Consider the following 12725-nt stretch of genomic DNA (forward strand, 5'->3'; position numbering starts at 1 on the left):
CAGCAGCAATGGTAGCTCTTCTGGTATTTCATACCCCAAGGATGCCTCAAGTCCTCTCCTCAGATGCCACGCTGTGCTGTACGAGTACATCCAGCCAGCCCATCCATGGGACACACAGTTAGGAGCTGTCTGACATTGGAGATGTTTGAACCAGACCGTGGTGCCACTGGGACCACAGCTACCTCTTGTCACAAGACGTGCAGCCAGTGGCTGTGTCCATGGGAGAACTCCACAGGGTGGGAATAAAGGATGAAACTACCTCCTTGGTCAACAGGGTTTTTTTTGGGAGAGGGTTAAAGAAACAGGTGGGAGCAAAATAAGGGCTGGATACATGAACCCTGCCTGCAATGCTCTACTGCACCCCTCCTTTGAGCTCCTCTTCCTCTTGCTCTTCAGTCTAATGACTTAATAAATGACTAGTGTTTTCTTGTTTGTTTGAAGGGAGATCCTGGTCCACCAGGCAAAGGAGTGGAAATGAAGGTAAATAAAATGAAGTTGTGTAGTAGTGTTGGACCACCTCCCTTTCTGACCAGGAGTAGGGACAGCAGAGAGGACTCACGGATGGCATAGGGGAGACCTTTATCCTCTGGAAATCCTCTGTACTTGCACTGACATGGGAACCATGGCTGAGCAGCTCAGATTTAAATGTGAAATAAATTCCTCCCCAAGACTCTGATTAATACTAACAAAATGAGAAGACGCTCTGGAAAGAGCTAGTCTGAATGTTCACATCCAGAGCACCACAGGATTGAATGCCTGATCCATGTCCAAGGCATCATCGGTGTTTCCATGGGTTGCTGAAGCGGTGGAGTCCAGCTGTGACTCCAAGGGGGACTTTGCTCCCTTCTGTAAGGCATGTGCTTGAGTTCATATTTATGCTCTTCATTTTTCATACAGGATCTGGAGAGGTTTTTTGAAGCAAATGGCATCAAGGTAGGTAATACTTTGATGTTCTTTCTTGACAAGGTGACCTTGCTTCAGCACCCTGTCTGCACAGCCACCAAGAAGAGACCCACAAGACCTCTGCGTGCTCTGGCTGCAGGACATGGCCTAGAGCTGGTCCTCTAGGAGCCCTCATAGTAAAAGATGTGCTCTCCACAGGATGTCAAACTCTAACTTTGCGTGTCCCAAGCTAATAGACACTCATCTGACATTAGGAAGTGCAATACCTAACCACCTATGGAACCCAGAGAAAAGTCCTCATAACATGGACCAGTTTGGGTTTTTGCTTAACTCATAACACAAGTAATAGTGCTACTGTAATGCTGGGCTGGTGAAACTCTCACTCTGCTCTTAAGGTTACCACCACGCTCATAGAATTTGATAAATCTCAGTTTTTACTATCTCCCATGTTGGCAATTACAAAGGCTCCTCACCTTCAGCTCGTTGCTGAGGGACCTGACCAAGGGAGGCTGGGGACTGACTGATCTGACCAAAGATAGATAGACACCATTCAGGGTGGGGAAAATTGCAGAAAAAGCACCATTAACCAGCTCTCTGTTAATTATTAAAAAAAGAGTCTTGCTTCAATGGACACCTAAACTGTAGGTGCTTTCATTTAAACCGGCTGTTGGCTGTCAAGGTGCCTCACAACCAAGTGACCTGTGAAACAGCAGCAAGCCACACTGCAAACACTTCATATTAAGATGGCTGCATTCACATTTGGGTATCTCATGAGTTACCACTCATGGGTGGCTCTGGGGCATTGCTTGAATGTGTCCTCTGGTTGCAGCTGGCACTGCTGAAGGACCTCACCAATGCACTCCAGCAGAATGGCCTGGAAGGGCTGGTCCAACAGCTGGGCAGCTCCAGGAAAAGCAAGGCATCCAAGAGGAAGCAGGAGGCTAAGCGAGCCTCTGACCACAGCGTGAGTATTTGTCTTCTTCATTGGACAGGCAGACTTGAAGGCAAAGGAGAAAGGAGGAGGAGAAGACAGCAAAACAAATAGATTATTGAAGGCTAGAGGTTTACCTGTGTTAAAAAGCAGTTTATGGTGGCTTGTAGATCCAGTTATAACCAGTTTTGAGCTGGAGGACGCCAATGGCTCACATCAACATCCTTGATCTAGAAGTTGAGCTAATGGGTTTGGAAGCCAGTCTTTCTTTAGAGTGAGTTTAGGGAAATGAAAGAATCAATTGACCACCCTTTTTGTGACTCCTTGTGATTCCTAAGCAGGAGCCCCCTGACCCAACTGGTTGTTGCTGGAGTGTTGGGTGTGCCAAGGGAGCAAAGTGGCTGAATGCAAGGGAGGTGACCATGAGTGTGGCCTCAGAAGCAAAGGGATGCAGGGCTAGCTGGGAAGGAAGGCTTGAAAGTGGTGAGCATCTGTTGGCTACCCGCTCCTTAGATATTCAGGAACATAGGATTTGGGATATGTCTGTTTATCCCTCTACTGGAAAGACCAATGCCTCTGTATTGTGTGTGCTCTGGGTATCCTAAAGTCTTTAACATCTGCAGGATCCTGTTGACCCTGCCCTTAAGATATATGGCCCTAGTGAGATTCAGCTGGCTTTAGGGAGAGGGAAAGGCCACCAAATGGGACAGGGCATGCTGGATATCCAGGAGAAGTAGGGAGAAGCAGCCTACCTTGAATGGATGCAGCTTGTCACACAGGTGTGACAAGCTCAGATTTGTCATAGCCACACTGATGTGCTTTCTATGTTGTTACAGGATGCATTTGACATGTCCCGTGATGCCGTGGTCAGTGTAGGGGTCAGTGAAGAAGCACAAAATGCAGCTGTGGAGGCTCAGTTTGGGGTGTCGGTGCCTGCAGAACAACTCACTAAGGTAAAAGCAAGCAGCAGAGCAGAGAAAATCCAGGTCATATGGACCTGTCCATCTGTTCTGCTGCAGCAATAATATTAAAAGATTGCGTGTCTGATGTCGGTGGGCTCCCGGTCCATGCTCCAGTGAGTCCTACTGCTAACACGTGCAATACCTACTACTTTCTTTCCACCCAATGCCAGCTCCTCTTCATCTTCTATATCACTGTCTGAGCAAAAATCCAGCAGTTTTCCAGCCATACCTGTACTGGTTGCATACCAGAACACTGCTGAGCATACTCTGCAACTCCACCCTTCAAGGCTGACACCTAGATGTGTCTCTCCTGGGCAGGAAAGGATGGATCCAGTCCTGTTAGGTTGGATTCAGATTGCCCAAGAGAGGGACTGTTAGATAGTGTGACCTCGCAGACCTCATTTGCTTGAGTAATCAGGCTAATTACTAGAGGTAATTAGTCACATGAATCCTTTGCAATTGCGAGTAACAGATAGTTTGTAAGTATGGGCATTAGGAATTCATTAGTGATATTAAGGCTGTATCTAGGTTCTTATGTGGCATAACATCCCTTTGGCTGTATCCAGGCCATGTCTCATAGTTGCTGTTGTATTCATGGATCCTAAGAAGTTACCCACACAGATAGCCAGCCATGATAGTCCTGTAGGGATAGTCCAGGCCATAGTGCCCGTGAGATGAGGCTTTTCTAATTCTGTCTTTATGGCAGCCAACAAGTGACTCACTGTCCATAAACTCCTCCTAGTCATTGGTAGGAAATGAGCACAAGAACTGTGGGGGTGTTTGGAGCCAGCTACTGAAGACCTTTTTTATCATCAGTGGTTGCTTCAGTGACAGACCAGTTGCTCGGGCACTTAGAAAGGCTTAGGCAGAGTCATCCCTTCTCTGCTCCAGGCTCCTGTCGCAATCTCAGGTGAGATGTAGCTTTTCTCGATGGCCCACACGGCACCATTTTAGGTGCCTAAGGGGACCTAAAGGTCACAAGAGCTGCATAAACATCAGTAGGTACCTCAGTTTGCACCAGAGATCTCCAGGGATCCCAACCAAGTATGTGCAAGCAACCCCTGGAACCAGCACTGCTGAGATTTGGGGTATAAAGACACAAAAAATGGCTCTGTTGGGCTTATTAGGGACTCTGCCATGGAAACTTGGCCTTACTATGTCTTAGATGAATGGATATTCTTCAGGCCACCCAGCTTTGCAGATATAAGCACAGTGTTACCGGTTCCAGTCCTGCTAAGAAAAGAGCATTGGAGCAAGATTGGGCTGCAGATGAGAACAGTCAAAATGTTGGCCCCTTTTCTCTAGCCTAGACTCACTTTTGTTTTCATCCCAGTGCTATTGCTTCTCCCCAATTCCCCAAATCTGGCATAAAAGACTGGGGAGATACTGATGCACTGTTGGGACTTCAGCCAGGTGCTTGGAGATGGGGTTACTAGATAAAGAGCTAAAGCTGCTGAGAGTTGCCCAGTAAATCCAAGCATGGGTGTCTCACAGGGTCCAACCAAAAAAAAAAACCCTCTCTAGGCTGGGTTTCAATTGGAGTTCCTAACAGTCTACCCTAACCCATCCTCCTCAGAACTTCCCAAATGATGTGCAAGAAAGATCTCAGCAACCTGCCTTTCCAGTCTTGTTCCAATCAACTCTGTGCTGTTGAATAAACAGCAGTGTTGATAAAACACTGGGATTTGCCTCAGGAAAAAAAAAAAAAACAAAAAAACAAAAAAACTTTCTTCTGTCTCCACAGGGTCAATCTACTCGTGGTCATGAACGAGAGTACCAGCCTCTGGAAAACCCTAGTGAGAAAGTGATGGGATCCTTAGAGAAAATGCCTGAAGAGAGAAGGAAGGAGAGAGGCTCAAGTGCAACAAACACTCCTCTCTGCAGTGTATGTAAATGTCTCTTCAGTGAGTTTTAATTGTGTTTCTGTGTGTGACAATATAAAAGATGCAAAGAGATAACATTTCCAAGAGATTGATTGGACAAAACATTGCAAGTCTCTGAGTTTTGACCCTGTCTCACGAGAGTGAAAAACTAACTTACAGAGAGCACGAGGGACTAATCAAGGTGTCTGCAGTAATCAGTGTAACTGGGAAAAAGGTCTCACCTTCCATCTTCTGCTCTGGTAATCAGTGTCACTCACTTGTGGACATCATCTTTTGCAGAGCTCAGCTGTGCCCCCACCACCCTCTGAAGATGATCTGCAAGGTAACCAGCCCATGGAGCTTCTTGAGTCCTTGGAGGAGAAGCTGGAAGAGCAGAAGGAAAGCAGCCATGTACGCCCCCATCCCTAGTGGTGCTGGATGATAGACCAACGTGGAGATAAGTGATAGACTGAAAGGGCCATGGTGACCATCTCCCACACCCGTCTAGTCTTGGGACCATCTCCCACACTCCCCCTTCTGCTCTGGCATGGGAGCTGTGCTCTGCATACATGCAGGGGTGTGGGAAACCACCAGAGCCCTTGGCAAATGTGGGTGATTAATTACCTACTTAAAAATTATACTTTTTTTTTCTAATCTGAGTAAGTCAGGCTTCAGCATCTATCTTTTACACTTGGTCAAATGAACAGCCAGTGATAATCAGCCCCTTTTAAAATGTCAGACTTCTAATATTCTAGAGGCAGATAATAATATAAGATAGAGTTATGATAAGATTTTCCTTTCTGCTGTTTGCAAATGTTTCAGCAATAATTCCTGGACCCTCAGGATGGCTGAGATGCCCTTCTGAGCCCAGATCTGGTACATATTGCTGCATCCTTAAGGGATGACCCCCTTAAAAAGGAGGACTTTTAGGGTCTGAGTAGGAAACCAGTGTCTTCCAATTCTTATGGCTGCTGACAAGCAAATGTGCACCCTCTAAGCCATTTTGTAAATGCAAATGCTTTTATCCAGCTTAAATGTATTTATGCATCGAGGTGCTTGTGTGAAGGAGGGAACCCTGCTTTTGAGTAGCCTGCCAAAAACTTTCCTTTGCTCCCTTCACTTTTGCCATCTCCTTGCAAATTAAAACCGCTCTGAACTGCAGAGAGAAGCTGGAACCTCCCTTGCTGCAGCAGCCACAGGAGGGCTGTGCACACACACACGTGCACACACACATGCACACACGTGCATGCATGTGAACTGCAACTCTGGAGACCACGACTCAGGGATGAGCATCCATTGGATACAGTCCCAGCACATTTAACCTGGAAAGAGATACCTCATTGTTAGCACACAGCCCAAAGCCCCTTGTTTCTCCTGGGATTAGGCTGCAGGTCTGCCCTGTTGGGGAGAGCTTCTTGGTGCCCCACTCTAGAGAGCTTAGTCTCTCAAGAGCAGCATCTGGAGACCATGAAATTGGGTGTCTCAAACCTGTGGCTCCATCTGAAACTGTGGGCCATAGGCATGCGATTCTTCCTGAAGGAGATTCCTTGCAGCTTTGCATGGGCCCCTGTGTGGAGGGATTTAATGTCAGATCCTTAACGGACACAGCATCTTACTCCTTGGTGAAGAAGGAAGGACCCCTTTTTGTCAGGGAGCTAAATGCATCCAGGCATCTAGATGCAGTAGGGTAAGGGAATGGGTTCACTTGGTCATGCCCAATGTCAGCAGCTCCCACTGTGAGGTCCTGGCAGAAAGGCCCATCCTCAGTAATCAGCGATGTGAACAAGTCACTTGATCCCTCTATCCAACCCCAAGGGACAAAAACAAGGCTTCTGTGTCCTCTTTGGGAGCCCACTGTCTTTTTTAAGGATGAGGAAGGTGCAGAACCCACCTAAAGCATTGATCTGCAGGTGGATGCAGACTCGTTTATCATGAGAGACCTAAAGACCACAGGCTTTTTAGTAGAACTAAAGGATGGCCAAGAGGACTTGATTTCTGTGCAGAAAAGCTTTCTTCAGGGAAGAAGTACAGAATGTTAAAGGGCTCCTTAATCTTGCGGCGAAAGGAAGAGTGAGAGCTGGAGAATGGAAATTGAAAGCTTACATTTCACATGAGAAATTAGAGATCAATCTGATTAACCCTGGGAGCAGGCCATAGAAAGCTGGGATGAGAAGGTCTCTCTATCCATCTCCCTGTCTGCTGCTAAGTTATCAGAACCAGCGTGCAGGAAGATGGGGCAAGGTTTTGCCCTTTGGTTTTAGAGAAGGTTGTTTCCAGCCCTTTGGGGTGGTTTTCCAAGGTTTTCTGCAATATCACTTGCATTATCAATGCTGTCTGATAGTGATGGTACGTTTAGTTGTTTGGTTGTAATTATTGGATTCTCCATAAAGGGAGGAATCATTGAAAAAAAAATGAGCATTTTTTGAAATAATTGAAAAAAATGACCACCCTTGCTGTTCCCATATGTAGTGATCACCATGGTGGTAGAGGCAGTGTCATTTGGAAAAGCCAGACAGATGCCTGGTGGCTGCTGTATCCTGACGGGGCTTATCAGGGGAGCAACACGAGCAGGGAAAATAGAGCCCCTTGTTTTCCCATTAGCAGCAGCTGTGATCAGGAATTTTACCCATAAAAGGTTCAGGAGGCCCTGGGGAGAGGCAGCTCAAAATAGCCCAAGAGTTTGATCTCAGATGTGTAATTTCTGCCTGGTAGGTGTTAATGGGGGAAGCAGATTAATGGGATAGAAAGAGCCAAGTTGGGAAGGCACCTGGTGCAAGCACCTGGGTAAGAAGCAGTGGCCGGTTGCTTTCTCCGTGGAGAACCCAATTTTTTGCTCTTTTGGACCAATCCTCCTGCCTCCTCCGTCTCCAGCCTCTGCAGCCCATCCCAATACGGCCACAAGGAACCCGAAGCTCTTCCACCAGCTCCAGCTTTGCTCCCAGGCATCTCAGTTCATGTTAGGGCCGGCTTAATTCCAGGTGAACTGGTCCTCCAAGCCTAATTCTTTGTAAGCTCCTACCTAAAACTTGCTTGGATCAATTGTCCTAAACTTTCTGACTCCTTTCTCACTCCCTTTTCCCCCCATCTCTTTTCCAGTCTGCAGAACATTTTGGAAGAGAAAAAAAAATACTAATAATTGAGACCATTTTTACTCTAAGTAGTTTTTCCGGAGAGGTATAAAAGAGCTGAACTTAGTCATTTTCCAAGTTAATTCAGATAAACCTCCTCGTTGTGTCTGTATGTACAGTGTGATTGGCACTTAATTTTTTTTTCTCCCCAATTTCTAATTTTCCCTTTCCCATGTCTCTTTCTTTGCAAGGCTGCTTCTTTCTTCCCCTCTTATTTCCATTTTCTCTATTTTTTTCCCTTGTCCTTTCTTCTGGCCTTTCCTTACCCCTTACACCGATACCTGCTATCAGGATGTCGTTGCTTTAGAAAGCAGCAGCCTTTCTGCTATTTTTTACCTTTTTTTAAGGTATCTCATTGCTGGCACCTCAAAACAGGAAAATGCTGAAATTGCGGAGGAATTGCCGTGTGAAGGAGAGTTATTACCCCCCAGCAATTTCCCATGCCCCCAGCAAATGAGAGCTTTTTGAGATCTAATGTGTACGGGTCACCATGCAAAAACCTCAAGAGAGGTCTTGGCAACCTGTGGGCTTGCCTGGCCACTGCTTTCTCTGTGGGAAGGTGTTTGTGCATGGGCACGTGACGCCTGGTCTGCAGGGAAGCTGTGATCCAGGGCAAGACAGAGCCACTTTGGACCCTCTATGTGCACAGGAACCTGCAAGAAGTTGCCTGGTAGCATCCAGTCTACCCAAAAATGGATGGATCCACCCTCTACCTAAGCCTGAGAGATGTTTCTCTCCATGTTCTTCATCTCCTGTGATGTTTCTCACACAAACCGCCCGAGGTGGATGCTTCTGAACAGTCCATGCCTTTCTTTGATCTTGCTTTCCTCCCTCCTGTCTCTCTCCTTGCCCCATTTCAGGGTGCATTTCAATTTTAATTGGACCCCAAACAATTTTTTCCTTTCTTTACATATTTGGTGAATCAGAAACTTCCCAGCTTTGTTACTCACTAGATGAAACCCTCATCCAGCTAGTTAAATACTCCCAAACAGGAATCCTTACTTTGCTCAAGAGACTGGTTGAGTATCAAGGACCAGCAGCCTCCAAAACACCTTGGACCTGGGATATACTAGGAATCACCCCATGGGTGCAGAGCATTGACCATTCCTCCTGCAAAGCATTGCCTCTGCAGTCCAGGGAGTTTTAGCTGAAATTTGCCTTTATTCAGTACTTTACCATCCTTGCAAGCCTAACTCCTAGGGCTGGACTAACCAGCATTTCTTTAAAGCACTTTGCTTAGGATTTACCTTCCCTTAACTTTAACCTTCTGAATGTCTTGCCCATTATTTCTAGGGAAAAATGAGATGAATTCACGTCTTTTTTTCTTCTGCAAGTGTTTCCAAGAGCCACCTCCCCTGTGTGGTCCAGGGAGTAATTGCTGAACATTGAGATATCCTGTTAATGTCTAATAGCTAGGAATGTCAACACCTTCACAACAGCAAGCAGATAATTCACTGTTGTTAAGGAAAAGACTAAACATTTTGAAATTTAAATCTCAAACTTGTGACATTTTAGCTGTTATTTCTCTACGATTATGCTCAGCTAATTGTGCAGTGCTATATAAGTACTAGTACTAGCTGCTCAGGTGGATAACGCGTGCTTTTTATGCAGGAAAATGTGAATTCCCAGGATGATAGCTTTGCATTGCCAACACACCTTAGAGCCAGGAGATCTTCAGAGCACGAGGGGCACATGGTAAAGAAAGATCCCACTCCCCATCACGTTCCCCTTCAGCTTAATCCAAGAGGGAGATGATGATTCCTTGTTGGTTCTGTTGCAGGTTCATTCCCCCGGTGCCCCGGGAGGTCCAAGACTTCCATCTGGATATATGGTGAGTGAAGACTGTACATGAAGGGGGTCTTCAGGTACATGGGTGCAAGGAAAACACTGGTTCTTTCTCTCTTGTTCAAAGCCATGATGAATCTGGAGAGGGGTAAAAGGTTGCTGATAAATGTTAATAAATAAAGCAAGAAGCTGCTGCAGGCAAAGCCATATTTCTTGGCAAAAAAGATTGTTCTCCCTGTGTTTTGCAAGGGAAACACTACTTAGAAAAGAGAAGTGGGGAAAATCAAACTTAATCAATGGGGGAATAATAACCTGATTCATGGAGAAAGCAGCATAACTGAAGGCTGTCTTGTGTCTTGAGAACATAGAATGTATTTGTATGGGTTTGCTTATATTTAGAAATATAAGCCTGGGCGTGTGATTATAAACCTTAACATCTTTACAGGCCTGCAGTTATATTGCTTACCTTAATGCAACTTCCCATCAGTGGATCATGCAAAGTGTTGGTTTTGCAAAACGTAAGATGGAAAGTCCAACTTCCACAAGTTATAAATGAGAAATTCTGCACAGCAGATTTCCTCTGTGTTTGAACAAATTTCTTCCAAACCAGTATGGGAACCCTGCCTTTGCATTTGACCCTAAGGAAGATCTGGGTGGACAGCAAGGAATTTGTACACAGTATGAGAAAAAGCACGTTCTCCTTGCCATGCACAGAGGGTCAGAACTAAGACAGGTGTCAGGGCATTGCTCGCAATGTAGTGACTTGCTGCCCAACATCTCCCTGCTCTGAGAGACTCTTTCAGGGACAAAACATTTATTCAGTCATTCTTACACCATTCTCTTTTTCTTATTCCAATTCAAGACATACCCAGGCCCTCAGCGTTCCAGGAGGATTAAGGTACCTGTCCCAGAGCTCCTGTCACTGCAGCCGTGTCACTTAGGATGTGGTTGAGCCCTTCTGCTGCTGCTCAGCATCCCGGCTGGATTCTGTATGTGTGGTTTTTCTTGCAGAAGCAGGAAATAGGCCCAGTGGATCTACCCTCCCACGGCCAAAAGGTCAGTGTTTTTAGGCATCTTTTAGTACAGATATAGAAGAAAGAGGTCAAAATACAAATCTAACTTATTCAGACCGTACTCAAACCTGTCTTAAACATGGCAAGCTCTAAGCAGTGGACTAAATGAGGCATCTTTCTGTTTTGGTCTTGACTGCCTCTCACCTTGCAAGATCTGTGCTTGCACCACCAAGAATGATACGTGTTCCAAACCTATCTGCCCACCCTGCTTTCCCAGTTCTCACATCTCTGGGGGGATTTAATTCATTTCCCAGGTCAGTCTCATGTAGAGGCTCAGGAATAATGAGTGAAAATTGGCCAGGCTGGTGTGTGGGAGAGGTAACAATCAACCACCATGACCAGTTGTTGGCCAGTGACACAGGGATCCTCAGTAGATTTCTCTTCTGTGAACTTCTCAAGTCTCCCTCAAACTTATCTGCAGAGTCCTGGGAGAGGGACACCTCAGCTTACTATTCATATCTCATCCTTATTCCACAATTTAGGTTTTCTATCTGTGCATTTTTACTGTTTAGGGTAAGAGGGACTAGGTCAGGTCTCTGAACTGGTTTTGGGAATGGGAGTGATGGAAGGGAGAGGGCCCTCCACAAACACATATTTTCCAAAAGGTGTTGCAGGACCCAGAGCAGCATCAGCTTGATCCCAAGAGGGCAGGGGAAATTCCTTGCAGCTCCCCTATACATACATGCCTGTGACTGAAGGGGTTTCCCTATGTTTTCCAGGGAGAGAGGGGAGCTCCAGGAGCCCGTGGAGACAAAGGAGAAAAGGTAGTTATCACTCTGTGGACTGCAGCAGGTTTGGACAAGAGATTCTGAATGGTTTGCAAGTCCCACTGCTGCCTAAACCATCTCCAACAGCCTCATTAGCAGGGTCAGAGGGTGAGACTGCAAGAGAGCAACTCATTACCCTCACTGTCACGTTCCTCCTGTGGTGGTTGGGCTCTGATGGTTATGAGAAGGGCAAGGAAGCATGCATATATGCAAATACAAGAAATACAGGCAGATGAATCATTGACACGAGGTATTTGGGACTGCAGATGAGTGCTTAGAAGATCTGGAAGAGGAGAAACAGTTGAGGACAGGCAAATGGGGTGGCTATTCAAGAAGCATGTCTTTGAACACTTGTGAGCTGCAGCATCCTGAGGATCTCTGCACGAGGGAAGAAATGGGAGAGGGGCAGGAGGTGGGTAGCAGATGGGACGTTTTTGTCTTGGAGGTGGGTAGCAGATGGGATGTTTCTGTCTTGCAGGGGCAGCCTGGAGAGATGGGAGAACCTGGAGAAAAGGTGAGCTGTGGAATCGGGACCTGCAGCTAGAATCTACCCACCCTGTCCCCATTTGGACCCTGTCACCATCTGCATCATCCCCTTCTCCTTCACAAGAGCTATGTGGCTCTGCCTTAGGGCATTTGGCTCTTCCCTGGTCACACAGTTGTTCCCACCTCCCCTGCAAAGGAGGCCAGAGATGGAGGTCAGAGGCATCCCTGAGCTGCCAGCTGCCCCACTCTACTATGACCATGACAAAAAGTCTTTGCTCTGAAGTTATCATTCACATGGCCTCTCCTTATGGGAGGAATCACAGGCTTGGTAACTCTCTTTTCATTTCATAGGGAACCAAAGGGCACAGAGGTGAAAATGGTCAGAAGGTAAAGAACAACTTTAGTACCGTGGTCAGGGATGTCTCTTCTTACACTGTGAGAACTTGTCTTCTGCTCTCGCTCCATGTTTTCTCTCCTTTTCCTATATCTAATTTAACTATCTCAATGAGGTGCCCAGGTAACCTCCTTTGGTCCTGAGATGTAGGCTCAGCATGGCTGGAATGGGTCACTCACTGGGAGAGTAGGATTAGGGATGTATTGATCACAGACAGGACATCTGCGTTGTAATGAGTAATGTTAGAAGATACAAGTCTCATACAGAGCTTTTTGACACTATATTCTGTAATATTCCAGCAACCCATATACTGACTATTGTCCAAATGCTCTCAGTAGCATTGCCTGTCCAAGAACAGGTCAGATCAAACTTCTCACCATCTAGAGGAGATGTGACGGTGAGCGAGGACTCTGTAGATCTCCTCAGTGTGTGAT

At 46.3% G+C, this 12725-nt stretch overlaps 1 protein-coding gene across 1 annotated transcript in view; it reads left to right on the forward strand.

Annotated features, from left to right (window-relative positions):
* Positions 1-12725, forward strand: part of LOC112953147 (collagen alpha-1(VII) chain-like) — a 93220-nt gene that overhangs the window by 47624 nt on the left and 32871 nt on the right. Inside the window, exons 43-50 of the mRNA XM_026046149.1 lie at positions 442-480; positions 898-933; positions 1733-1867; positions 2671-2787; positions 4959-5069; positions 11364-11408; positions 11890-11925; positions 12249-12284. Coding sequence (XP_025901934.1) covers positions 442-480; positions 898-933; positions 1733-1867; positions 2671-2787; positions 4959-5069; positions 11364-11408; positions 11890-11925; positions 12249-12284 — 555 coding nt within the window. The remainder of the gene's footprint in view (positions 1-441; positions 481-897; positions 934-1732; positions 1868-2670; positions 2788-4958; positions 5070-11363; positions 11409-11889; positions 11926-12248; positions 12285-12725) is intronic.

This window comes from Nothoprocta perdicaria, unplaced genomic scaffold, assembly GCF_003342845.1.
Source record: "Nothoprocta perdicaria isolate Ctin4 unplaced genomic scaffold, notPer1 scaffold_420, whole genome shotgun sequence".
In the NCBI taxonomy this organism is placed as follows: domain Eukaryota; kingdom Metazoa; phylum Chordata; class Aves; order Tinamiformes; family Tinamidae; genus Nothoprocta; species Nothoprocta perdicaria.